The following is a 25,298-nucleotide window of genomic DNA, read 5'->3' on the forward strand; positions in this document are numbered from 1 at the left end:
AGCCCTCCTGCAGGGTGCGGCCCCGTAGGCCGCTTCTGGCCCGCTGCGGGCAGCAGCTGAAAGCTGGGGGCTGCCTGGAAGCCGGACAAGCCAGCCCCAGGGTCCGCTGGGTGGGCCGGGGCTGGGGGGGCGGCGGGCAAGGTTCAGAGCGAGACAAATCGGGGACAGCCAGAGAGAGGGACAGAGCCCCAGAGCCCCAGAGCCCCAGAGCCCCAGAGCCCCAGAGCCCCAGAGACGGATGAGAGGTCAGGTGCGAGCGCCGGAGAGGCAGCGGCGGCAGCGGCAGGCGGGTGCGGGGTGGGCGGGTGGTGAGCCAGCGAGTGGGAGCGAGTGGGAGCAGCGGGAGGGAGGCCGGCCCGTGGGTAGTGATGGAGGCACGGAGGGAGGAGGAGGAGGAGGAGGAGGAGGAGGAGGAGGAGGAGGAGGAGGAGGAGGAGGAGGCGGCGGCTGCGGGAGAGGCTGGGAGGAAGGGTCGGCCAGACGTGGATGGAGAGGGAGGCGGGTGGCGGGCCGGGTGGGCCTGGGAGGAGCGCCCACCCCACTGACCCCTGTCTGTCTCTCCTGCCTGTCCCCGCCTGTCCCCGCGTCTGTCCCGGCCTCTCCGCAGGGCTGGCTCCACCATGGACTGTAGCTGCGTCTCCGACCTTCTCTTCGCCCCGCCCGCCCTGCCGGCTCTCTGGACCCCTGGTAACTGGCCCGGACCTCCCGCCCCTTCCCAGCCAGCCGGCTCCTCCTTTCTGCCCCTCTTCCTGTCCTCCCTCTTCTGCCCCGGTCTCTCTCAGTCCCCTGAATGCAAACCCCCACTGGAAAACTTGACTAAAAACTTTACAGCCAGATGTCCCTGCCACCTGCCTGCTGGGATGGGAGGGTCTTCTGGAGGGTGGAGGTACTGGGGTCTGAAAAGGACTGGATCCAGGGGTCTGAGGTTGTGGGGTCTCATCTGCTCCCTTCCTCCCCCAAATCCTTGGGCAAAAAAGAGGCAAGGAGACTGGAGAGGGATAGGAACTGATGGAGCAGGGGCGGGACCAGAGTGGGCACCAGGCCAGGTGCAGGTGGACAAATGGACAGGGACTGCCTGGGCAGGGGACGTGGAGACACGGCCCAGCCAGCCGGAGCCCTGGGAGAGGACGGCCTGCTCAGAAGTGGACACTCAGAGCTGGGATGTGGACAGTAAGACTGGTTGGATGTGCATGAGTCCAAGTCACATGCCCCACGGATGGCGTGTGTGTGTGTGTGTATGTGTGTGTGGTGAGCGTGCACACGTGTCTACATATGCAGATGCGTGCGTGCAGACTGGGACTCTGTGTCTGCTTATGTGTGGGGTCTCGATGCGTCCTGTGTCACACTTGTGTTTCTGGAAGAAGGGGTCACACTGGGAGAGTGTATGTCTGTGCAGCATCTGTCTTTGTGTGAGCTGGCGTGCCTGCTTGCACAGATGCAGGAAGCTACCTGAGTGTCTCTGGGCTGCGTGGGTCGAGTTTCTTTAGAATATTGAGCCTGTTTACATTCTAGGATTGGGAGGAGGTGGTATGTGCCAGGTCACTAAGTCTGCGCCTGCCTCAGTGGGGTGGGGAGCCCGCTACTGTTACTTCTGGGTCGGTGTCTGGTCCAGAATGGAGGTCTCGGTGTGCTTTAGGCCTCTGTGTTGGGTGTGTGTGTATGTGTTTGTGTCAGGGGGTTTCTTGCATCCGTGTGTCACCGAGTGTGACTGAATGTGGGAGGCTTTCATAATGTGTGTCCTCTCTAGTGTCTTAGCAGGTACAATATATTTGAGGACAGGTGGTGGTTTCAGGTTGGGTTGTGTATCTGCACGTATATGGCCAGTTGTGTGCTATTGTGTTTGGGGTTGTCTGAGTGTGTCCGTGATACACTAACTTCCCCACTAGGGTGTGGTCTGGGTGTGGAATGGGCCAGAGCTCGCGAGTTAATGGAGTCCTGTCACCTGGAATATGAAAGACCCAAAATGGGGTGGAGAGAAAAGTTCTCCTTTCAGGGAGGAAGCTGCCCGGCCTTGGAGCCTTCGGCAGGGAGGCGTTAGCACCCCCCTTGATACTCCAGGCACCCCAGAAGGGACCCTGCTGCTTCTCAGCTCCCACCCCTGAGATTCTAAGAATCCAGGGAGGGCAAGGAGCTGCCCTGGGACCACACAGCAAGTAGATACGTGGCTGGTCTCCCAGCGCGGTGTTGTCTTTCTCCCCAACCTTGGTTCCCTACAGGCTCACCCTGCCTGCTGTTCTCATGCATAGGGCCGGGGTGTCTGAGGGAGAGGGGACAGAGGATGTAGCCCAGAAGTGGGACCCAGGACCTGGGACCTCCCAGATGGGAGGTAAGATTTAGGGGTGGGCGAGACCCTCCCACATCCATCCAGCTCTCCTGGTGTGTTTGGCCAATGGGGCACAGGACACCCTTTGAGGGCTCAAAATCCAGAACGAGCTGTGGGTCCTGCAGCGTGGGCGCCTGTGTGTTGTGGGATTGGGAGGCTGTTTTACAGGCATGGTGTTACCCTGTGTGTGCCCGTCAGGCTGACACACATCTTGATGCCACACTCACCGGCTCCATCGCACCTTGTTATCTGGGCCTTTGCGGTCCTGTGTGTCTCCTGTCATGGCTGTATTGCTAGGGGGTCCCAATTTTGAGGGGCCTGGGATGTGTGACGGGGTTTTGGGACAGATGTGTGATGCCGGGTATCTGGCGTGTCTGCCGTGGAGGCACATTGTGCATGAGGTGTTACGCTCCAGCAGGAGTGCAGCACTCTGGTGCGTCCGTGGTCTGTGGTGTGGCTGGGCGTCCCTTGTACGTGAGTGGACATCTGTGTGACACGTATGCTGGGGATATCTGCTTATGCACAGTGTGCTCAGACTGATGTAGCTTAGACGTAGGGAGGGGACACGGGACGTGAAAGGTGTATGGATGTGGACAGGGGCAGAGACATGTGGGCATGGGCCTGGCCTGGTCCATGGAGGGCTTCTGGGCCCCTGGAGGGCTTGGGGGAGAGAGTGAGCAGGGGGCAAAGGCCAGAGAGGGGAGACAGCAAGTGTCAGGGATGTCCCAGAGAGGAGAGACCAGCAGCCTCCCAGAAGGGCTATCGATGCAGAGGGGGTGCCCTTCCCCATAAGCTGCCCCCTCCCATTTCCTCCCCACAGTCAAGGCTGCAGGAAACTGGTTCCTCCCACGCTCTATCCCGGGACGCCAAACCCGGGAGAGCTGTGCCAAGGTAGAGGATGAGGCTGGAGGTGCCACCCCAGGGTCCCTGGACGACTGAGTTCTCTGTCACTATTTGGACGGTTTGGGGACTGACACCAGCTAGGGTACAGAGAATAGGAATTGGGTCTCTAAAGATGCTTGAGGTTGGGTAGCTGCTCATCAGAGTCCAGGATTCAGGGGGAGGACTGGATGTCTCCTGGTTCCCAAGTCCACGTGGGTCCTGGTGCCCCTGACTTGGGGTCCTGACTTGGGGCCACTCCCCTGTCCCCAGGCTTTGCCTTCCCGGATTGGGCCTACAAGCCGGAGTCGTCCCCTGGCTCAAGGCAGATCCAGCTGTGGCACTTTATCCTGGAGCTGCTGCAGAAGGAGGAGTACCAGGGTGTCATCGCCTGGCAGGGGGACTACGGGGAATTCGTCATCAAGGACCCCGACGAAGTGGCTCGGCTCTGGGGCATCCGCAAGTGCAAGCCCCACATGAATTATGACAAGCTGAGCAGGGCCCTGCGGTGAGGAGGGGCAGGGAGAGGCCGGCCCCCACCTTGCTCCTTCTCCCCTCACCGTCCCTCTGGACCCCGCACCCCGCGGTGCTTGCCCTCAGTCTGCTGGGGCAGAGTCCCTTGGGTCCCAACGCGCAGGGATCTGCGTGGGGCGGCTACTGTGTGATTCCTTGAGTGGAAGGGAAGCAAGGAGGTGGCCAGAAGTCAGGATCCCAGCCCCTGCTGCGCCCCTGCCCTGCCCCTGCCCTGCCCCTGCCTTGTGACCTTGGTTCAGGGACTCCTGTGTGCCTCGGTTTCCCCAAACTGTTGCATTCTGTGCACTAACAGGAGTCAGGGGCTCCCTCTCCCTCCCTCGGTGCCCCTCCCCAGCATCCCCTCCTGCTCCCTCTCCCCACAGCTACTACTACAACAAGCGGATTCTCCATAAGACCAAAGGGAAGAGGTTCACCTACAAGTTCAACTTCAGCAAAGTCGTACTTGTCAATTACCCGCTGCTGGATGTGGCAGCAGCCACCACGGGCTCCCCACTCTTGCTGACCCCTGGTCCCTTTGCGGGCACGCCTGGGCCAGATGCTCCTCCCCTTACCCCCGAGGTGAGTTAGGACTCTGGGGTCCCAGAACCGGGTGTTTGGTGGTCCCCTCCCCAGCCATCAACCCCCTGGGGACAGGGTAGCCAGTCTGAGTGGTGCTGCCTCCCTCTCCAGACCCTGCAGACCCTGTTCTCTGCCCCTCGCCTGGGAGAGCCAGGGGCCCGGGCACCCCTGTTCACCCCCGAGCCAGACAAGCTGCGTCTGGACAGCCCTTTCCCATTCCTGGGCTCTGGTAAGGACCTGCAGGTGGGGATGCTGGGGCTGGTTGGGGGGGGGGGGGGGGCGGGCACACTGCTGTGTCGGAGGGAAGAGGATGGGAAAAGATGGGGAGAGGCAGGATGCAGGAAGGAGGCCCGGGGCAAGGCTGTGCGTGTGTGTATGTGTGTGCACGTGCACGCGTGCGCACACGCCTGTGTGTGTTTAAAAGCCACAGGAGGGTTCAGGGAGAGGCAGGGAGGAGGGCTTTCAGGGTGCCAGAGGACTGGGGACACTAGGGCAGAAGTGGGGGGAACCACATAGCGTGGGTGGTGGGCGGATGCTGCGTGGGAGAGGTAAGGGGCAGACCCGGGTGGAAGGTGCCGGGCCAAGGTACAGGCTGTGCGAATCCACGGGAGGCAGCCCCAGGGTGGAGGTGTGCTGTGCCCAGCCTGACGCACCCCATGCTCCCCAGGTGCCACTGGCTATTCCAAGCCCCCTGGCCTGCTGGGTCCCTACGGCCGCGCCTTCCCGGAGTACCCCTGGAATTTTAATCCGTACCTCACCGGCCCCTTCCCCAAGCTGCCCCCCTCTCTGTACCCCCCCCACTTCTACCCCAACCCTCTGGCCAGTTCCCTGGGCCACCTGCCCTCGGCAGGGGCGGGGGCCGGGGGAGGCCCTACAGCCTCACCCCTACTGGCCGCAGCAGGGGAGGGCCTGGGCCCCGAGCGCCCCTCGGGCCTGGCAGCAGCCCCTCGCCTGGCACTGCCCGGAGCTGGGGGACCAGAGGCTGCGCTGGGCGGGAAGGATGACAGCGACTCGGAGCTGGAGATCACTGACGTCAGCGGCTGCAGCTCTGACAGCGAGGGCGACGATGGCCTCCCTGTGCCCCCCAAGGCCAAGGCGAGCAAAGGGGGGCTCGGCAGCTGAACCAGTGTGGGGCGCCGGGGCGGCCGCCCGCGCAGCCTCTGCCGTGGCCTCTGGCCTGGTCTGCCCTCACCGTCGGAGGCCAGGACCAGCCCTCGGCCCCTCCCAGGACCAGGCACGTGGCTGCCCACCTCCTTCCCTAACCCCAGGTTGGGGGGGCTCGCCTCCCTCTCCAGAGGGGGAGGGAACGTGATGGCCTCCAGCCTCCTTCCCAGGCTCCAGTTTGAGGGGGGTCCCCGCCTGGCCCCACTCCCAAAGTGCAATATGGCGCCCAGCCTCTCCTGCCCGCCCCCCGTGCTGTGACCTGCGTGTTTGTGCGGCTGTGTCTCCCCTTGTGCCGGCCCCAGTCCTGACACCCTCCCCACACAGGCCCCCTGGGGACAGGGAGCTCAGAGCAATAACCCCGCCCCCAACCCCCGCCCAGGAGGGCCCCCTCCCCACCAGCTCTCCACCACCCCCACCAGCCACCTCCAGAGAGTTTACTACAAAAATAAAAAAGTGGAAAGGAGTGTGAGCCATGGGGGAGCCCGGCGTCACAGGTGACAGTGGGGGCTTGGGATGCAGGGGAGGGAGGGAGGTCACCTGGGGTGTCACTGTCAAAGCACAGGAAGGAAGGAAGGGAGAACTGGAGAAAGGCGGGGGGGGGGGAGGGGGGGGGGGGGGGGGAAATAGACCCAGAAAGGTGATGCCAGAGAGTCACCGAGGATTCCAGAAGCCACTCCAGGGCCCTTACCCCATCCTCACAAACACAAACCTCTCCTTAGATAATATATATTAAAAAATAAACCTCCAATTCAGGGTATAAAAACAGAGCAAAGGCACTTGGGGGTGGGGAATAGAAGGGTGCCCCCTCCAGGCAATACTGAGATGGCCTGAGGAATGGGAGAGGGTCACTGTGGTTCCCCCCCTGCCGGAATGAAGCCCTGAGTCCCCCAAGCAGAAGGCAGGAGAGAGAGAAGGCCAAGGCCAATGGGAAGTTGGGGGAGGCAGTGATCCCAGCTGGGCCCCCCCAGGCATGGCCCCCCTGGCAGCCCGGTTCCCTCTCCTCGGACCCTTGGGGTTGGAGATGCTGCGGCAGCTGTGCTGTGCGGTGGCGGCGGGTGGCCCTCAGTCTTGCAAAAGGCCTGGGGGATGTAGGAGAAAGGAGATGGGGAGAGATGAAGAGAAACAGGGTAAGGGGGAAGGGAGGAGGAGGAGAGGGGGAGGACCATGCAGAGAGGGCACAGAAGAGCCAAAGGAGGAGAGAGACTGGGAGGTGGAACCCTGAGATGCAGAGAGGCTAAGAGGGAGGGAGCCCCTGAGATGCCCACTCCAGTCCCTCCCCTCTGCGCAGAGCTTAGGGCCCTCTGGTTCTTACCTGCCTGGCCCAAGGAGCCTCAGGTACACCCAGGCTGGGGGGTGCTGTTCTCCCCAAGCTGAGACAGGAGGAGTCGCAGGTGACAAAATTCCTCCTCCACCTCCTGGTGGGGGAGTCCTCCATGAGAGGGGTCCGTCTTCCAAATCAGCCCCATCCTCCCCTCTGCCCTGCCCCTCTCTCCCAGGCCACCACCTCCAGCTGTTTCATGGTCTCCTCCAGGCTGAGCAGCTTTTCCCGAATTTCCTGGGTGTGGGTCTGTGTCGGGCTCAGGGGGCCACCCCCAGGGACCCCATCCCCTTCCTGGGGAGGCCCTGCCCCACTGTCTTCCTCCGAGGGAAACAGGAGCTGCTTCAGGGACAGCACTGGCAGGGACAAGGGGACAGAGTGAGAAGCAGGGCTGGAAGGGGGGTGCTGCAGGGGGCTGGGGGATGGGAAGGGGGTGCTGAGGAGAGGTGAGGGGGCACAGAGGATGGAGGGCATCAAGGGAGAGCCAAAGGCTACAGGAGAAGAGGGGTCAGGGCCACGAGGGTGCAGGCGGGTGCAGACCTGGTACGCGCAGGGCCGGGGCAGGAGGGGAGTAGCAGCCCCTCGTGGGCAGTGCCAACCTACCTTTCTCAAGGGCCTTGGCAGCAAGCTGGCCCTCAGGGCGGGGCCTGCAGTAGGGCAGGAGGGTGCTGAGGATTCTCTCCGTCTGGCCTGGCAGGTAGGGGAGCGGACAGAGTGCTCAGTTCCTGCCTGGCCTCCTCGGGACACCCTGCCCCCATTCTGCACCCCCTCAAAGGCTCACCGTCAGCTGGGGGCATCTCTCGGCCACCACCGTTGCCATTCTCTGAGCTGCTGAGCAGGGGTTCTCGGGTGCTGTGGGTAGGAAATACTGGGTGACCCCCCCCAGCCCCAAGAAGCAGCAGAAGGAGATGGGGTGGGGGGGTTGTCCAGAGACAGAAACAGAAGTTGAAGCTGGGAGATGGGAGACACGGGGAGCCTGGACAGGGGCCAGATGAGCTGTGGTGGAGTGGCACACACCTGCACACACACCCGTACACAGACACAGACAGGGCCAGAGCTCAGGTTCTGGAAACACACACTCTCCCCTGGCCCCTCAGCCCTCCAATGTCCTCCCTCACCTGCTTGGGCTGGGCCGGGGTTTGGGGCGAGAGGCGGGGGCAGGGACCTTCAAGGATCCAGCAGTTTCAGTGATGAGGGAACACCAGCTGGGGAGACAGGTCAGCCCCCAGGGCAGGCAGTCAGAGTCCCCAGATCCTGTGCCAGGGCCTCCCACCCCTGGCCTGCCCCCAGAGCCCCAGGGGCCTGGGCTTCCTCTTCCACCCGAGTTTAGAACCCAGACCCCCCTCACTTCTTCCGTTCCGACACCGTCTGGGCCACCAGCTCATATATCTGGGCCTCCTGGTCCCAGGTAAAAAGGACATAGAAGGCTTTGTGATCTGCAGGGGGAGGGAGAGGGGGCTCAGAGCCAGGGTCACCCCGGTGTGCACTTCCCCTGAGCTGAGGCAGCCCCATGGTGGTGGCCTTAGGCTCCCCCAGCTCACCCCATCCCTCTCATGCATCCTCCAGAGGCTTCCCTCTCACCCTCTCACCCCCTAATCCATCAGTCAGCAAGTTCCCAGTCTGGCTCTCCCTAAAAAAAAACCCAGAGCCACTGGTGTGGCCTCCTGGCAGCATGTCTGCAAGCCCCTCCTTACTGGGCTCCAGCCTCCACCCCTGCTCCCCTAAGGTCAGGGTTGGCTGCTCCTCTGGGCAAACCCCTGGGGGGCTGCCCATCTCCTATCCTAAGATCCACAACCCTCCCGGCCCCCCGGCCGTGCCCAGCTCCAGGGCCCCTCTCACATTTTCCCACTCCTCCGCCTCTGCAGCTGCCTCCCGGTGCCAGAGTGTGCCTTTGGGAGGGTCACCTCCCATTCCATGGGCAGGGGAAGACCCCGGGGCCACTGGGCAGGGCCTTACCGGTAGCCACCTCGCGGGTTATGGCGGAGGTGAGCCGCAGCACCGGCCGCAGCATGGTCTTGCCGTCGGGTGTGGGTGTCAGCGTCCGGCTGTGGGACTTGAGCAGCAGCCGATCGTCCTGGCGCTGGAGCAGCAGCAGCAGGTCATCCAGCAGCAGCACGTGTACCTCTGCGGAGCAAGGCCTGTGCTCAGCAGCCACCCCCACCCCCAGCATCCCACCCCCAGGCTCCACTCACTGCCCAGCGCTCACCTACAGCCTTGTCCTTCGTCAGCCGCCACGTCAGCGGACCCTCGTAGATCAGCTTCTTTTTGGTGATGTCCAGGTTCTGGAGGCAGGAAGGAGTCATGGTTGGCACAGGCGAGGGTGGGGCCGGGTGGGGCTGACCGTGGGGGCAGGACTGTAGGCGGGGGTCAGGATGGGCAAGCCGCAGAGAATGAGGGGGTTCAGGGCGAAGGGGTGGCTCTCACTCCCTGGGTGCATTATCAGAGATTCCCTGGGCAGGAGGGTCAGGGCTGGCTGAGGGCAGGCGGAGGCTAGGGAGAGGAGGGGAGGTCAGGGCAGGCAGGGGTCACCTTGAACTCGCTTAGCATGGGGTCGCTGCTCTGCCGCAGGAGGGACAAGTCCAGGCGCTTCTGATAATCCTTGAGCCGCTGGGGCAGGGAAGGGAGAGTCAGGGGACACGCCGAGGGCTGGGCTTAACCCACAGTGACCCTGAGGGGGACACGCCGAGGACCGGGCCTGACCTCCAGAGAAGTGGCCCCAAGGTAGACAAGACAAGGGCCCGCCAATCTCCGCATGTGGACGCCCCACCAGCCTGGGCCCAGGATTTCGGCAGCACTTACCAGCAGGTCCTCCATGTCACGCACGGCTTGGTTAACATGGTGCAGAATTTCCCGGCAGCACTCAGCTGCCAGTTCTACTTTCTCCCGTTCTGCTGACTCTTCTGTGGCAAGGGAGAAACCAGCCCTGGTGAAACCCCAACCAGGAAGCTCCTGCTCCCACAACCACGGTTAGAGATGGGAGGGCCGGGGCCCAGCAGCTCTGGGGGCTGGCACCTGTGTTCTGCCCAATGCTCTGCAGGAGCAGGGGGTACTTGGTCAGACGCTGCATCTCCGTGGGGATCATATCCTTCAGCTGCAGGCGGCGGCACCGGGGGCGGCTCTCGGCCTCCTGGGGGCAGAGCGGTGCTGAGGTGGCCCATACCGGCCCACCTCTGGGACTGTGACACCAGCCCCTTCCTCCCCTGGGACCCCGGGGCCCAGACCACCCCCTTACCTGCACAAAGGCACAGAACCGAGGATCCTTGCGCTGCTTGGCTTTGAGCTGCTCTAAGGCAAATGACTGGCGGCTGCAGAAGCGGGAGGAGATTTTCTGGAACCATTTGCCTTCGGCACCATCAAACTACAGCGAGATTCAGGCCAGGGAGGGTGTCTCAGGTGGGATTGGGAAGAGCATGGCCTCACATGGGAATAGCAGCCTAGACAGGAGGACAGGGTGAGGGGCCCAGACCCCTGGGTCTTGATCAGGGAGAGGCTTGACACCTGGCCTTCGGGGGCCTGGATTCCAGGTCCCTGGCTGGGAGGAGGGGACCTGAGGGGGGGCAGGGGCTGGGCGCCCTCACCCGGGCCAGCAGTACATCTCCGATCTCCTCAATGAGGCAGCCACTATCCTGCCTCCGCTTCATCAGTCGATCGAGGAACAGGGCTGTGGAGAGCATGAGGGAAGGGGGTGTTCCATCAGGGCCCAAGAGGTTGTCTGTAGAACTAACCAGCAGGTGGCAGAGGCTGGGCTGCAAGTGTGCCTGTCAGATCCTTGGGGCCAATGGGCTGTCCCCGCGACCCCCACCCCGGTGCCATGAGCTTGTTGATGTGCCCCCTGGAATGTGAGCTCTGGGGGGGCTGGGGCTGCCCCAGGGCTAAAAAAGAAGCTGCCCATAGCAGGCACTCAAGGAGAAGGTGCTAGGCTCCAGGTTGAGCCGCCAAAAGCCTGGAGGAGGGAGCCCGTGGTGGGGTACACAGTGGGCCATGGCCCTGCACTCACAATGCACCTCGATGAGCTCATCCAGGCTGGGGAAGATGTTCTGTAGATCCTCCGTGGAGAAGAAGTTCCCTTCCAACATGGGCTGGTAGAAGAGGTCATGCAGCACCCGGAGCATGCGCACATGGGCAGCCTCTGTCACCAGTAGCTCTGTGGGGCCACCGAGCAGAAAGCATGGTTGCGGAGGGTGCAAACGATAGGGTGCAGTCTCAGAGGCAGGCTGGGGATGGGGGACAGGGATGGCTCTCTCTGGATGGAATCGTTCAGCCCTGAAATAGCCACTAAGGATTCCTTAACCTACTGCCGGTTTTCCTTGGCTGCAGCCGTCGGCTGGGGTGACCAACAGTCCCTGTGTGCCTGGCACCGAGGTCTTTCTCGGAACATGGGATTTTCAGTGCTCAACTGGGAGAGTCCCAGGCAAAGTGGGATGAGTAGGCTGCACCACCACCAGCAAGCCTGCAAGTGTGTTTAGCGTCTAGCAAGTCTCCCGGCCTTGCTTTCTGGAATAATGATACCCTTTACACACATGTTGATAGCCTTGGATCCAGGGATTTCCCCCCACACACCCAGAGGGAACATGCCTGGGTTTCAGGGGCCCCAGGAGTGCTTGGAGACAAACGCACAATTCTGTGTTACAAATATTTTTCTGATCAGAGAAATGGCTGTGCTGTCTGCTACGGTAGCCCCTAACCACATACAGGCCTTCAGATTTTAATCGAAACGAAATACAAAATTCAGTTGTCAGTCGTAATTGTCACATTTCAAGTGCTCAATGGCCGTTACGTGGCTGGTGGTAACCACGCTGGACAGCGCAGATATTGCATGTTTTCATCATTCCAGAAAATTCTACCAGATAACACTGTTTTGTTTTGCTCGTATCCTTAGAAGGATCCGACACAAAAAGTATTCACCCACTGCCCTGACAATTCCGAATGAGTGCCCTTCTTACTATTAAACAACTTGTAAATAAACTCCCAAACCACAGCTTCCAAAAAAAGTGTCCTACTTTGGCCAAACGGCCTCCACACACACAATTCGAAATCACAGACGAGAATCAAGGCAGAAACAATACTTCCATCATCTACCCGCCCAGAGGCAAGCACTGATAATATATTGATTATCTTCCGAAACTTGTTCCCGTGGGACTCTTTTTGCCCCTGAATGGTTAAGATCATAGTAAGAACAGTTTCACTGGAATGTTCTTACCCGGCCCTACAGTGAGCGTGCTAAACGCCTTGCATGAATCACCTCAGCTTCGTGACAGTTTTTTGAGGCAGGGACTATTACTACCCAAATAAGGTAACAAAGATTTACGCTAGAAATACCACTTTATATACCCTTTCCAGCTCTTACCAGCATTGCCCTACACTATGAAAAATTCGCGGGGAATGTCACTTTGACACTGACAGCCACATTCCAGTTCTGTGAGTTGCTGTTCTACAGTTTACACAACAAATGGCCCTCGGTGGAAACTGGCTGCCTTCAAGTTCTGCCCGGGGATGGACAGCTCCCTGTCTCTGCCAGCACTGGGTGGTGTCCCCGGCCACAGTGGGCTGCAGTGGGTGGTACTCACCGCTGATGACCTCCTGCCGCTTCACCTGGCTCTTAGGCAGGCTGTGCAGGGTGCCTGGGGGGATGAGCTCCCGCCAGCCAGGGGGCTCTTCTGGTTCCAGCTCTAGTCCTGACCGCCCAGGGTCCCCTTCGTCTCCAGGCTCAGGGCTGTGAGACAGAGGCCTTGTTAGGGCCCCAGCTTGGGGCATCCCAGGAAGGAGACTTCCATTCCTAGTGTCAACCCCATCCCCCTAATCCCGTGGCCTTGGCATTCCACACCTCCAAAGTAGCCCATGCTGGAGAGCAGTCCCCAAATCTCTAGAAAGAAGAGTCCCATCCCTCTCCTGTGGCCTCAGTGACCTTAGCATCCAATACCCAGTTCCCTGTAATCTGGCAACAACCCCTCCCCCACCATCCTCCTGACTCTCCAGGCTGCCTCAGTAGGTGGGGGAGGAATGACCTACGTGGCTCGTCGGGCAGGGCCAAGCACGGCCGTGGCAGAGCTGGGGTCCATGTCCACGTCACTCCGGGAGCGGCCCCCACCCCGGCCCTTAGCCCCGAGGCTGCCCCGGGAAGGCCGGCGGCGGTCACTCACCCGCAGGCTCTCCGAGCGCCCCAGACGCCCCGACAGCCTGGACCCCGAGGCCAAGGACAGAGTCAGGCAGAGGCCAGGACAGAGACAGGGACAGAGACCAAGACAAGGACAGAGACAGGGAGAGACCAAGACAGAGACCAAGACAGAAGACAGGGACAGAGACGGGGAGAGACCAAGACAGGGACAGTTGAGGAGAGACCAGGAGAGGGACAGAGACCGGGAGATACCAGGTCGGGGACACAGGTGGGGAGATACCAGGTCAAGGACAGACAGGGAGAGACCAGGACGGGGACAGACGGGGGACCAGGGTAGGGGAGACCAGGACAGAGATCAAACATGCAACAGAAGAGAGGAGAGAGTCAGAAGGAGCTATGGGATTTCGGGGTGCTGGGGCAGTGGGGGTGGTCAGGAGGGACAGGGAGTCTTGTTGGGGGTGGGGAGGGAAACCCAGTATGGAGCACAGGACTGACCCCTCCCTTCCCTGAGGCAACGGGGTTGGGGGGCGCAGAGCAGGGAGGGAAGGAGATTTCAATACTTAGCTCTTCTGCTGGGAGGGTGATGTCCCCACCCACCCCTTGCAGGGTGAAGGGGAGGGGGTGGCCCATGGGGAGAGGGGAGGGGCTGGGAGAAATGGGGGGAGGGGCTAGCCCTCCCCCCACCCAGGGCCCAGGCACCCACCTCTTCCACCTTCTGGGGAGAGAGGGGCACAGGGTCAGAGAAGGACCCAAATGGAACCCAACTCACCTCCCCCGCCCCCCCAAAGGGCCCCCAAAGCTGCGGCACAAGGACAGGCAGGGGGCAGAGCCTGCCCCCCAACTGTGAGGAGGACAGGGCCCCCGGGCTTGGAGCACAGAGGGTGGGGGATGGAGGATAGGGCACCAGGAGGCAGGAGCAAGGCGCAGGGCAGGGCAGGGCAGTGGCTCAGAAGAGGAGGGGAGGGGATGGAAACCTGGAGGGGTGAAGAAGGGCGCCAAGAGTGCAGGAGGAGGAAGAGGGAAGAGAAAATGAGAAAAGGAAAAGTGGAGGATGGAAAGAGGCAGAAAATGGACAGAGGGAGGAGCGGAGCAGAGTGGAGATGGCTCAGGGACAGCAGGAGCAAATGGCAGCGCGACCCCTGGCACGCGCCTCCCCAGCCTGATAAGCCCATTTCTGTACCCAGTACCCGCACCCCACCGCCCGCACCCAGCCCTGGGCACCTCTCTGTGTCAGGACCCTCCTCAGTGCTCTCCGAGGGCCCCGGGGGCTCCAGGCTGGCCGGGCCCTGGGGGGGTGGGTCCCCCAGCTCTGGCGGGGTGTCAACACCTGTGGGGATGAAGGGGAGGGAGAGCAGGGCTGGCTGCCGGGGCCCAGGGGCAAGACCCACACTCTGGGGCCTCCATTTCCTCCCAGGGAATGGGGGACGGGGGCTAAAGCCATCCAGTGCCTGGCTGACACCAGCAGCTGCCTGGCACTTGGGTGGGGGATGAACTGATGGAAAGGCCTCAGAGCACATGGCCGTGGGCAGCTGGGGCCAGGGGGGTGAAGAAGCCACGGAACCAGGGCAGACTGGGTGCTCTGGGTGATGCCTCCACGTCCCTTCCTTCTCCCAACCCTAAGCCAGGACTTCCAGGAAGAGGGTAGACCCCATTTAGGAATGAGAAGACTGAGGCTCAGGCAGGGCTTCCAAGATATAACCCGAGTAAGCCGCAGAGCTGGGACTTGAACCAAGGCCAGGGTTGGCCAAGCTGCTGTCTCAGATCCATGGGGTGACTGACAATGTACTCAGAGAGGGTTCTGGCAAATGATGCCGTGGGGGCAGATGGGAAATGTAGTCCAAGGAGGTACACTATGCATCACCAGGATAGAGACTCAAGCTTGAGAGGAAAGCCGTGGAATGGATGAACTGAGGGAAGGGGGGTGGTTATTAATAATACTGGTGACCGCAGGACAGCTGGGTGGCTCAGTGGTTGAGCATCTGCCTTCAGCTCAGGGCGTGATCCTGGGGTCCTGGGATCGAATCCCCCATCAGGGTCCCCACAGGGAGCCTGCTTCTCCCTCTGCCTATATCTATACCTCTCTCTCTGTGTCTCTCATGATAAAGAAATAAAATCTTGGAAAAAATAAAATAATACTGGTGACCAGGAACAGGGAGGGACAAGTGGAGAACTGAGGGGTAGTCTCTCTGGGGTAGGGGTGGGGGGCAAGAAATTCACCTGGTTCCCGGTCAGGGCTGTCCCCGGGCAGAGGGTGCAGAGAAACTCCAGGGACATCCTGCCCAGGAGCCCCAACATTCCGGTCCCGGGAGGGCACCCCCAGGCCTCCCTTCCTTTCCGTAAGGCCTGGTTTCTCAGCTAGGGAGACATCCAGGGAACAGGGGGAAATGAGAGCCCAGCTACTCTAATCCACAGCAGCCTGTGCCCAGCCCCATCCTCCCCTCGGCCCAGGAGCACACCCTGTCCCCTCCTCCCCACCCCTAGCCCCCCCAATCTCCAGCCCCCCGCCCCCCACTGCCACCCCGGGCTTCAGGTAGGACCATTACCATCAGTCTCGACTTTGAGGTGTCGGAAATCCGAGGCTGAAACAAGAGATGGTACCATGAGGCGGGGGTTGTGTGGGGAAGTCATGGGGCAGAGGGTCCTGAGGTGGGGCACCTCACCCTGAGGCTCTCCCCGGTTCCAGCGAGCAGGGTCTAGGAAGATGCTCAGGCCTTTTTTGGTCTTGGTTGGCTCATCTGACCGCCGATTCCCCATCACCTGAGGGAAGTAGGGAGAGCAGAGAGGGAGCTAAGCATCTCTGAGACCCAACAAAGCAGAATCAGATCCCAGGGGCAAGTCACGGGACTCCCTGAGGGTCTCTCGGGGAGAAAGGGGCCAGATTTGGGGGATCAGGGAGGCACCTTTTTGCGGAAGAAATTCATCCCTGACTTCTTGTCTCCGCTCTTGGTCCGCACCCCAAGGTGGCGCATGTACAGGCTGATGGCATTGACCACAGCGGCACTGTGGGGAGGGGACGGTGAGGGCCCCAACACGTGCGTGGACGCACACACGTCTATGGCTGCAGGGACACTGCTGTTCCTGAGCCTTCCCCTCCTCATTTGCTCCCCCCACAACCCCACGACCGCTTCCAGCTGAATGTCTGAGGAAGGGGGAGAGGGCTCCAGAGGACAGGACCAGGATGTTGTTCCGTGCCCAGGACCCTGATCCCCAATCCTCCTCCCCAGGGCCCAGGGGACTAAATGCCTCTCCTGCTGTCCTCTCTGCTTCCATCATCACCTCTTTTCCTCATCGTTAGAGATGGTGTGTCTGCAAAAATAAGAAAGAAGTTTATGACAAACTTGCTAAGCCTGGGTCCCTGTCCTTTAAGCACAAATGTCCGGGTTGCTGTCCCCTTAGAAGCATGGACAGGAGCAAGGAGAGGCAGAGAGGAAGAGTACCAAGGCTACAAAGAAGGAGGATCACAGTAGGGAGGAGTGTCTCTTGTGAGGCAGCTTGGAGCTGCAGCAACAGGACCCAAGCACCAGGCCCAAACCCAAGACCGCGGAAAGACCTGGAAACTGGGAGGGTTCCCCAAAACCAAGAACAGACAACACAAAACCAGGCAAATTAAAATGCCAGGGCTGGGGAAACCCAGAAGTCAGAGGCAGAGCACAAATGTTAAGGAATGAACCCTGACGCTGCAGGGACACGGGCTGGGGAGGGGCAGGCCCCACTCACTGCATCTCCTCCAGGTGGGCCAGCAGCCGTTCAGCCAGGTGCCGCTCCCGGGCCTCAAAGCTGGCACGGTCCCGCCCAACCCAGGCCTCCAGCTGGGTCAGGTCCTGCTCCCAGGGTGTCATGCCCATGAGCCGCTTGGAGCGGAAGTCCTCCAGCAGCCGGCTAACAGCTGCCTGCTGGCTCTGCACTACCTCCTGTACAAACTGCCGCTGCAAGTCCTCGGAGATGACCTCGGGCCGCGTGCGGTCTGCGGGGACACAGGCAGGGGGCTGGGGGCCAGTTCCACCTACCCTTGGATTGCGACAGCCACACTTCCTTGGGCCGCTATGGCCAGGGGGAAGGAATCTGTGCTGTCTGCATGAGCAGGAGACCGCATGAGCAGAAGAGTGTGACCTCCCGCCCTGGGGCCCTCGGGACAGCTGACCCCTGCCAGAGACCTCTCCCTCACCCATCTCCCTCACCCACAGTCCCCTTCCCTCTCCTTACCAAGTTCAAAGGCGACGGCGGGAGGGACTAGCACCCGCAAAACCTGCTTGGGACAGAGAATGGAGTGAAGGGGAGGACTGGGCAGTGATGGGCTCTTGGGGCCACAGCTGGGAATGGTCTGAGGGGAGGGAGCAGTGGAGGGAGGGCCAGGTTGGCACAGAGTCTCCCCAGGACCAAGGAGTGGGGCGACTGGGGCCCCTTGAAGGTGTCTCTCACCGCCGTCTTGTCCAGGAAGCAATGGCAGAAGTCGAGGAAGGCCTTCTTGGCCTCCTTGGGGCCCAGGGAACTCAGCATGTCCGCGTGCAGGCAGCAGAGCTGAGGGGACACAGCGTCACCTGTCCTCTCCACCCCCTTCCTACACCACGCTCTCCCTTGAAAAGCCTGAGGCTCACATCCTCTGGGAAGCGTTCCCTAATCTCCACCCCACACCCCGGCCCTTGCCTCTCCTGGCCTCCCTGGGACCACTGGGAGCATTTGCTCATTTTCTATCCTGTGAAATGGCTGTGGTTCCGTCTCCTGCTGTCGCCTGCTACACTAAGAGGGCTACCACCACCATCACCACCACCGCCACCGCCAGCTACTGTTAAAAAAGCTAGGCCTGCACCAGATGCTGTTCTACACGCTCTACCTACATTAACCTGGTCAATCATAGGCCCTATCATCATCCCATGTTACAGATGAGAAAACTGAGCTCAAGAAGCTTGCCCAAGGTCACACAGCTAGTCAGTGGCAAAGTAGGGATTAGAATCTAGGCAGCCAAGGGGTGGTGGAAAGGGGGGGCGGTTGGGGCAATGGGTGACGGGCACTGAGGGGGGCAACTTGACGGGATGAACACTGGATGTTATGCTATATGTTGGCAAATTGAACTCCAATAAAAAAGTATACAAAAAAAAAAAAAGGCAAAGAAGCTTCTACAAAAAAATAAAATAGCAAAAAAATAGCAAAAATTTAGCAAAAAAATAAAAATAAAAAAAAGAGAATCTAGGCAGCCTAGAAATACCGGGAGCAATGTGAAGGTTTTTGTGTGTGTGTGTGCACACACATGTGAGGTTCCGACTCATCTGTGCCCCAGATAGGGCCTGGGTGCAGTGGGGGCTGGGTAAATAAACAGGTGGATGAGTGGGGCTCGCTCATGCACCACTCATTCCCTGAGCTTGCCTCCGTGTCAGCCCCATGCTGGGTGATGCCGGCAATGCACTGCAAACTCCAACCTGCCTTGGCTCCTGGCCTCTTTCGACAGGTAAGTGACATGGTCTGTGTGCTAAGGACTCAGCCCGGTGGGGGCAGGACTCTAATTCTCTGCTGTAAACACTTAGAACAAACCTCGGCACAGCCCCAGACTCCACGACAAAACTCCACGAGAGGCGAACGGTTTCCTAGCTGATGAGGTGAGGGGGCCACAGGAGAGATTCCAAAGCTGGGGGCCATCGGGGTCACCTCGGCCAAGCCCCTGACCCTTGTCAGGCCTGTTGCCACATCTGGCAGAGGACACGGCAGGAAGCGCCATCCCTGGGCTACGTGCCAGGCCAGTGCTCTGGGCTATGCACCAGTTGTAGGGTGTTCTTGGGTTCTTCTTCGGATGAGCTCCTTGTCCACTGAGCACCCCACTCCAGCCCGCGCAGCGGCCTCTTCCTTCCTAAGTCACCTGCTGGGCTCCCTAGACTCTGCAGGTGCTTCCGGACAGCACGGTCCTGCACCCGCCGTGGCCCAGGTAATTTCTGCCTGCTATCTGTGGGTCATGAGTTATGTTCGCTCTGCCTTGTGGGCTGCTTGCAGGCGTTTCTTGTTTCTGGGCCAGGGCCTGCCGTGCTACCTAGACCTGGGAAGGCTAGTGGCTTCCTCCCACGCACTGGCTCTGAATTAATGACTGGTGGCGGCTGCTGAGGCCACAGAGGAGATTCCACTTCCGGGACCAGTGGGAGAAGGCGCTGTCATTGACAGGTGACCCAGTCACAGGCAGGGAAGGGGGGTGGGGGGCATGTTCTCTGCCAGCTTCTGGATTCTCTGTTGCTCTCTGCCTGACCCTGCCGTGTGGACTCTCCCGTCTGCACTCCCTGCTCACTGAGATGTACGCGGGGAACCTGCAATCTTGTCAGAGGCCACATGGCTAGCATTCTGGCTCTCCATTTCTAGATCTTGCGCTGTGTGTTCTGGATCTGATTCTGGACCCTCCCTTGTCTTCAATTGTCTATGTCGCTGAGTACTGTGGCCTGACCTGACCCAACCCAACCCCTCCCTCTGCCCACCCAGCCCTGCCCTCACCAGAGGTCCTGGTTCAAACTGCAGGGCGACGTGCTGCAAGAGGGCCATGAGGTGGGCAGGCCGCCGCTTCACCTGCTCCAGGCTCTGGAACTGGCTGTTTTGCTCCTCTGTGTTCTGAGGGTGGAGATGGGGATGAGAGAGTGGGGAGCAGAGGACGGACATGGGGGTCGACCCTTCCCCTTTCTGGCAGAGGTGTCTATGCGGTCATGGTGGTGGCCAGGGCTGGTGTTAGGGAAGGTGGATGAGATTTAATGTGGTAATGGTGGGTGATGAGGACAGGCATTAGGAGACAGAGGAGGGATCTGTGCTGTAATTAAGGAGGGTGGTGATAAAAACCGAGGTTAGAGTACCCAAGGGTGGGAGTCTGTGTCATAATGGGGCATCGAGGATGAAGTAGTAGGGGATGAGGATGGTGGTATCCAGATAACAGAAAGAGGAATGGGGAAGTAAGAGGAGGCAGGAGGCAGCATCCAACATGGACCTAAGGAGGGAGGGGACACTGAGGGTGGGACTTGAGGGCTGGGACGAGGGAGACTGGGACAGAAGCTTTTCCACCCCATCTCCCCCTCACCGTCTCCAGCTCATTCTCAAAATCCTCGTCCTCAGCCCCAATGATGCTGACTGGCACCAGGCCAGGCCGCGGTGGTCCTGGTGCCTGTGGAAGAGGTGAGATGGCTTCAGCTCGGGGTGCAAACCCACCTCGCAGCCCCCCAGTCCCCTCCCCCTCCCAGGCTCTCTCCACTCACCAGCCCTCGGGCAACGTTGTCTGCTTCCATGGGCTCCACAGGGCTGGGGAAGAGGAGGGGCGATGGTTAGGGGGGGCAGGAGGCTGCGGCACAGGGAGGTTACTCACAGATTCCTGGCCCAGGTGTGAAGGTGAGTAAACAGCCTCCCCGCCAATCCCAGCCTCTGCAGCTCAATGGGGCCTCTGTGTGGCGACAAAGAGCCCTTCAGAGGCCAGTCAGGGCGGGGGAGCCCAAGGACAGGGAGCCCTGGGGGGGGGGGAGGCCCAGGAGCCTGGGTCCATAAGAGAGCTCTGGCCAGGAGAGCCTATAATTTGAGGTCCCTAATAGAGGAAGGACTGGGGGCCTGGACCCCTGGTTCTGAGGAAGGCGGAGGGAGGGGTCCTGGACTGGGGGTCTGAAGAAGGAGGGGGCTGGGGCCTAGACCCCTGGGTCTGAGGGAGGAGGGGGCTGAGGGCCTGGATCCCTGGGTCTAAGGGAGGAGGGGGCTGGGGGGCCTGGACCCCTGGGTCTGAGGGAGGAGGGGGCTGAGGGCCTGGATCCCTGGGTCTAAGGGAAGAGGGGGCTGGGGGGCCTGGACCCCTGGGTCTGAGGGAGGAGGGGGCTGAGGGCCTAGACCCCTGGGTCTGAGGGAGGAGGGGGCTGGGGGGCCTGGACCCCTGGGTCTGAGGGAGGAGGGGGCTGGGGGCCTGGATCCCTGGGTCTGAGGGAGGAGGGGGCTGGGGGGCCTGGACCCCTGGGTCTGAGGGAGGAGGGGGCTGGGGGCCTGGATCCCTGGGTCTGAGGGAGGAGGGGGCTGGGGGGCCTGGACCCCTGGGTCTGAGGGAGGAGGGGGCTGGGGGCCTGGATCCCTGGGTCTGAGGGAGGAGGGGCTGGGGCCTGAACTCCTGGGTCTGAGGGAGGAGGGCACTGTAGGATTGATCCTAGGGAGGCAGGGCCTGGAGGCTAATAGAGATGGGAAGGTTAAAGGAAAGGTAGAAAGGAGATAAGTGGGGTGTGGGGGGGCTCTCCTTAACCTGACAGGCCTGGGGCCGGATGTTGCCTCTGAACCCACCAGCCCCACTTCCTGTGACAGGAAATCTAATGGCAAATCCCCCAACCCCCAACCTTCTCCACATAAGAAAACAAAAATCTGAACCTCCTTTCCCCAGACCCTAAGTTACCTCGGGGACCTGGTATCTTCCCCACCTTCCAATCCCAGAAAGCAAGGGACAGTCCTCAGCTAGCTCAGCCCCAGGTGTGTCTGCCCCCCTCACCCTGTATCCATCTGTCCCGCCAGCTCTCTGGCTGGCCGTCCCTTGAATATGCTTCAGGTCTTTGCCTCTCTTCTCCGTCTCCCCCCTCTCCCTCCCTTCAGACCAGTCTCACTTTCCCACCATCTCTGCTTCCCCTCCCCCTTAGCCACCTCGCCCTAACCCTGCTTCTGTAAGTATCTTTCCCCTCAGCCGGTGTCTCTGCCTGTCTTCTTCCCACATCTGGTTCTGCGGCCACCTCTCTGAGTCCTTGTGAGTCACTGTGTCACGTGCTGTCTCTCATCTCTCTCGCTCTCCCATCTCTTGCTGGTTTTCCCATTTTGTCTCCCTTAGAGTCTCTGCTTCCCCCTGCATCTTCCCACCACCATCTTCTGTATCCTTAATTAGTCTGACTAATGCCACTCGAGCCCGTGTCAGGCGGGAAGGAGCTGTGGAGTTGGGGTGGGGTGGACGAGTGGGGTGGGGGAGCTCCCCCACAGTCCAAAGCTATTTATAACCCTGGTCACTGGAGACTCACCCTCCTGCCTCCTCCAGAGGCCTCCTCCCTAACACTCAATAAATGGTGGCTACAATTTTGATTACGATCATGAAACAATGATGCTTTCTGGAGTGTCCAAGTGTCATCCCACGGGTTCCCCAGAGCACACCACATTTTTATTCTCTTCCATACAGTGTATCTGTCCAACTTTGAGTGTGGGTAATTTAAGATTTGAGCACTGTTAAATCTTCACGTGAATAAACTTGCAAACCAACACACAAAAAAAAAATAGCAAAGTGATTATTTATTATAAAAGCTAAACTTAACTAGCACATTGTGCTAGGCATTGCCCCCAGTGCTTCTCACATATGAACTCACTTAAAGCTCACAACCAGAAGCACCCATGCAATTAGTATTCTCGTAATCCCTTTCGAGGTGGAAAACCTTTACCAGGCTACCAGCTGCAACTTCTTGGCTGGAAAACATGACCACACACATGGAAGGACCATGCTCAACCCATAGGGGGTGGGGGTTGGGTGGGCAGGAAGGTTCAAAAGAGGCAGGGAGATTCCACAAAGGGCAAAGGAGAGGACACACGTTATGTGCGCAAATGCTCAGTGCCACACGGGTCCCACGTCATGCACTTGACACAGATTATCTCCTTCGTTTCTCATCATGGAACCACAAAATAATAGCTCATTTAACCTAAGTGCCATTAAGCATACACCAGGCATAACATTACTGCTTTACAGGTATTAGCTCATTTAATCCTCTAAATGACCCCTGGAGGTCAGTTTTATAACTATCTTCATTTTACGGAAGAGGAAATCGAGGCACAGCTCACAAGGGACAGAGCCAGGATTCAGACCTGGTTCTGAATCCTGGCAGTCTGGTTCCAGCGTTTATGCACTTCAACGATCAGAATGTGCTGCTTCAGAGCATGGGGAACCCCCCGCCCCAACCTTTAGGAAACTAAAATCTGAACCAAAGCTGAAACACATCTGGTCTCTTTATAGTGTTGGGAAAATCAGGAATATGTGGGCACTGTGACTTGGGCAGGAGTGCAGGTTGCTGCTCAGGCTGCTCCACAGAGGCTTAGGGCTCAGAGAGCATTCTGGCAAGGAAGGGGGGCAGGGGTTGGCTGCTTAGGAGATAGAGGGTGAGGGGGCGCCACAAAGGGTAATCATAGGTTGAAGCTGTCAGATGCATCTATGAGCAACTGAAAAGGCCTAGGGTCCAGCAGAGGGGGCTCTGGGGTGGTGGTGGTTAGGGAAGGTTTAGAAGGTTCTTAAGAGGTGAGGATCCTAGAGCAAAGCAGGCACCAATTGGGGACTACGTGGGCGCCTGGATTCTATGCAAGGTTTCTGATCTATGACACTTGAGTGGATGACCCTGGTTCCCAAGAACCTCCGGAAGCCTTAAAGAACTTAAAATACAGAGTAGTCCAGGTAAGCCCATGAGGTGCCCTTGGGATGTATAAGGCTCCAGATTCTGACACATGGTGGGTCCACACGGAGCTAAGGATCACACAGCATCAAGATTCCATATGTAAAGCAGCCAGTCTATAGGAGCTCTGGAGACTTAAAAGGGGGCCAGAATTCTATAGGAGCAAGTGATGGTCCCAGGGCCCAGGATTCTAGGGAGTGCTACTGACCGATGGAGACCCCACATCTATAAGAAGCCGAGTTTCCACGGGGGGCTAGCAGGAGGCTGGGGGGTCTACAGACCTTGCAATTTCTATGGAATGTGGCGCATCTACACCAGCCCCTAAATCCTACGTGGGACGTGGCGGGTCTACACGGGCCCCAAATTCTACAGGGGACGTGGCGGTGCGCACGGCCAGGGATGATGCGGCCGACCTGCGGAGTCAGGGTCTGACGCCCGCCGGGGGCCGCGTCCCTCACCTGCTCCCGGTCGTAGGAAAATCCACAGCAGCCTCCACCACCGAAGCCTCTGCGCGCCGGCTCCGGGGTCCCCCCACCCCCGCCGCCGAGTCGCTCTAGCTGCCCCAGCGTCTACCTTTGCCTCCAGCTCCACTCCTCCCGCCGGCCGCTCTAGCCCAGCTCCTGCCAGGCTCCGGCCCCGGCGACTCTACTCCTCCCGCCGGCCGCTCTAGCTCTCCGCTGCGCCACGCTGGCCAGATAGGGCCGCTCTGGCCTGCCTGGGAGGGCTGGCGTTTCCGTATCTCGACTGCCTCTGTCACTCTACCGCGCCCCGCCCCCTGCCCCCGCCCCCCAGCCGGACTAGAGAGTGGTTCCAGCTCCCGGGTCCAGGCTCAGTCCGCGATCTCCTGGTCGCCCCTGGCCCTCAGTCTTCGGACTGGGTTCCCCCCTCCATCTGGGTTGCCTTCCTGACTCCTAACTCCCTAACTTCCTCACCAGCTGAATTCCCAAGGCGTACGCTAATTTCCCCGGCACCCCCACCGCCCCGGCAGCACGCTTTCTGCTCGGGCTGAGAAGCAAAACTGGGTTCCGGCGTACCTTTCTCGCTGACTTGCAGCGAGCCTAAGTAACCTGGAAAGAGTAATTCTTTCCGAGCCTCAGTCTTCCCACCTGTACAATGGGGGAAGATCTCCAGCTCCCTTCCCTACAGCCCATCTCTCAGGGTATAATTTAATGGCCCAGAAAAAGAGCTTTCCAGAAATGCTTTCAAACGCGCTCTGCAACTTTCAGCTTCATTCCCAGCGGCCTACGGCGTGGTTATTGACGTTTTTCTTTTCTCGGCGGCCCTGAAGCATGTGGGGTGGGAGGACGGTGCTTGAAAAGCACCTGCAAGTTCAAATCCCAACACCACTCGGCCCCACGGTGTGTGTGTGTGTAGCCTGGGACAAGCCGGTTCCCCTCCCCGAGCCTCAGTTTCCCCACCCGTACAATGGGAGTGATCATCCGTCCTCTGCTGGACAGTTGGGAGGCCTCGACTCCGGCCTCGCACCCTTCATCCCCACTTAGTGGGCACTCGGCAGGTATTAGTTCCCTTCCCTTTGCCCCCCTTTGACAGATGGGGAAACTGAGGCCCAGGGAGGGGCGGCCGCAGGCTGTGAGCGGCGCTAGGAGGCCCCTGCGCTGCCGGCAGCGCCCCGGCGCCCTCCCTCCTCCTCCCCACTTCCCCCGGCGGCCAAGGGGCGGGAGGCCGGGCGGGGCCAGACCGTGTACCTGGAGTCCTCGCGGGGAGGTGACCGGCGGGGCGCCCGAGGTCGGGCTCAGCGATCCCGGGCCCTGCGTCCCGGCTCCCGCTTCCTGGCTCTGGCGGGGCAGGAAGTCGGGGCGTTTTTCCGGAGGCCCCCGCCCCGCCGCCCCTCCCCGCTTCCTGCCCGCGCCCCGCGCCCGCCCGGCACCTCCGCTTCCTTCCCCTTCTCTCGCCGCCCGCGCGGCCCCTCCTCTCCCCGCTCGGCCCGGGGACCCGCCGGCCCCGGCCCCGCCCCCGCCCCCGCCCCGGCCCCGCCCGGCCCCTCCCGGCCCCGCCCGGGCT

The 25,298-nt window shown here is 60.4% G+C and overlaps 2 protein-coding genes across 11 annotated transcripts; one reads left to right on the forward strand and one right to left on the reverse strand.

Annotated features, from left to right (window-relative positions):
* Window positions 1–534: 534 nt before the first annotated feature.
* Window positions 535–5,796, forward strand: ERFL (ETS repressor factor like). The gene is made up of 5 exons (XM_038528775.1): window positions 535–687; window positions 3,476–3,710; window positions 4,099–4,294; window positions 4,406–4,523; window positions 4,962–5,796. Exons 1-5 carry the CDS (start codon window positions 621–623, stop codon window positions 5,414–5,416), a joined length of 1,071 nt encoding a protein of 356 aa, XP_038384703.1. The 5' UTR covers window positions 535–620; the 3' UTR covers window positions 5,417–5,796.
* Window positions 5,797–6,168: 372 nt separating this feature from the next.
* Window positions 6,169–25,201, reverse strand: ARHGEF1 (Rho guanine nucleotide exchange factor 1). 10 transcript variants are annotated; one of them, XM_038528782.1, is made up of 32 exons: window positions 25,165–25,195; window positions 24,983–25,072; window positions 20,103–20,145; window positions 19,928–20,011; window positions 19,357–19,470; window positions 17,311–17,409; window positions 17,095–17,137; window positions 16,609–16,855; window positions 16,168–16,197; window positions 15,792–15,891; window positions 15,552–15,648; window positions 15,435–15,470; window positions 15,109–15,246; window positions 14,113–14,218; window positions 13,595–13,606; window positions 12,786–12,953; window positions 12,344–12,489; window positions 10,774–10,920; window positions 10,355–10,437; window positions 10,009–10,134; window positions 9,789–9,903; window positions 9,576–9,676; window positions 9,306–9,383; window positions 8,983–9,058; window positions 8,733–8,900; window positions 8,125–8,212; window positions 7,895–7,981; window positions 7,558–7,628; window positions 7,380–7,466; window positions 6,963–7,132; window positions 6,771–6,873; window positions 6,184–6,537 (listed from the first exon to the last, which is right to left on the reverse strand). In XM_038528782.1, exons 3-31 carry the CDS (start codon window positions 20,130–20,132, stop codon window positions 6,790–6,792), a joined length of 2,931 nt encoding a protein of 976 aa, XP_038384710.1. In that variant the 5' UTR covers window positions 20,133–20,145; window positions 24,983–25,072; window positions 25,165–25,195; the 3' UTR covers window positions 6,184–6,537; window positions 6,771–6,789. The 10 variants fall into 10 exon arrangements, with proteins under 10 accessions (XP_038384704.1, XP_038384706.1, XP_038384708.1 ...); XM_038528776.1 differs by lacking the exon at window positions 6,963–7,132 and having other exon boundaries at window positions 6,169–6,537; window positions 25,165–25,199; XM_038528778.1 differs by lacking the exon at window positions 6,963–7,132 and having other exon boundaries at window positions 6,169–6,537; window positions 20,103–20,284; window positions 25,165–25,180.
* Between the last annotated feature and the right edge of the window lie 97 nt (window positions 25,202–25,298).

Source organism: Canis lupus, chromosome 1 (assembly GCF_011100685.1).
Source record: "Canis lupus familiaris isolate Mischka breed German Shepherd chromosome 1, alternate assembly UU_Cfam_GSD_1.0, whole genome shotgun sequence".
NCBI classification, from domain to species: domain Eukaryota; kingdom Metazoa; phylum Chordata; class Mammalia; order Carnivora; family Canidae; genus Canis; species Canis lupus.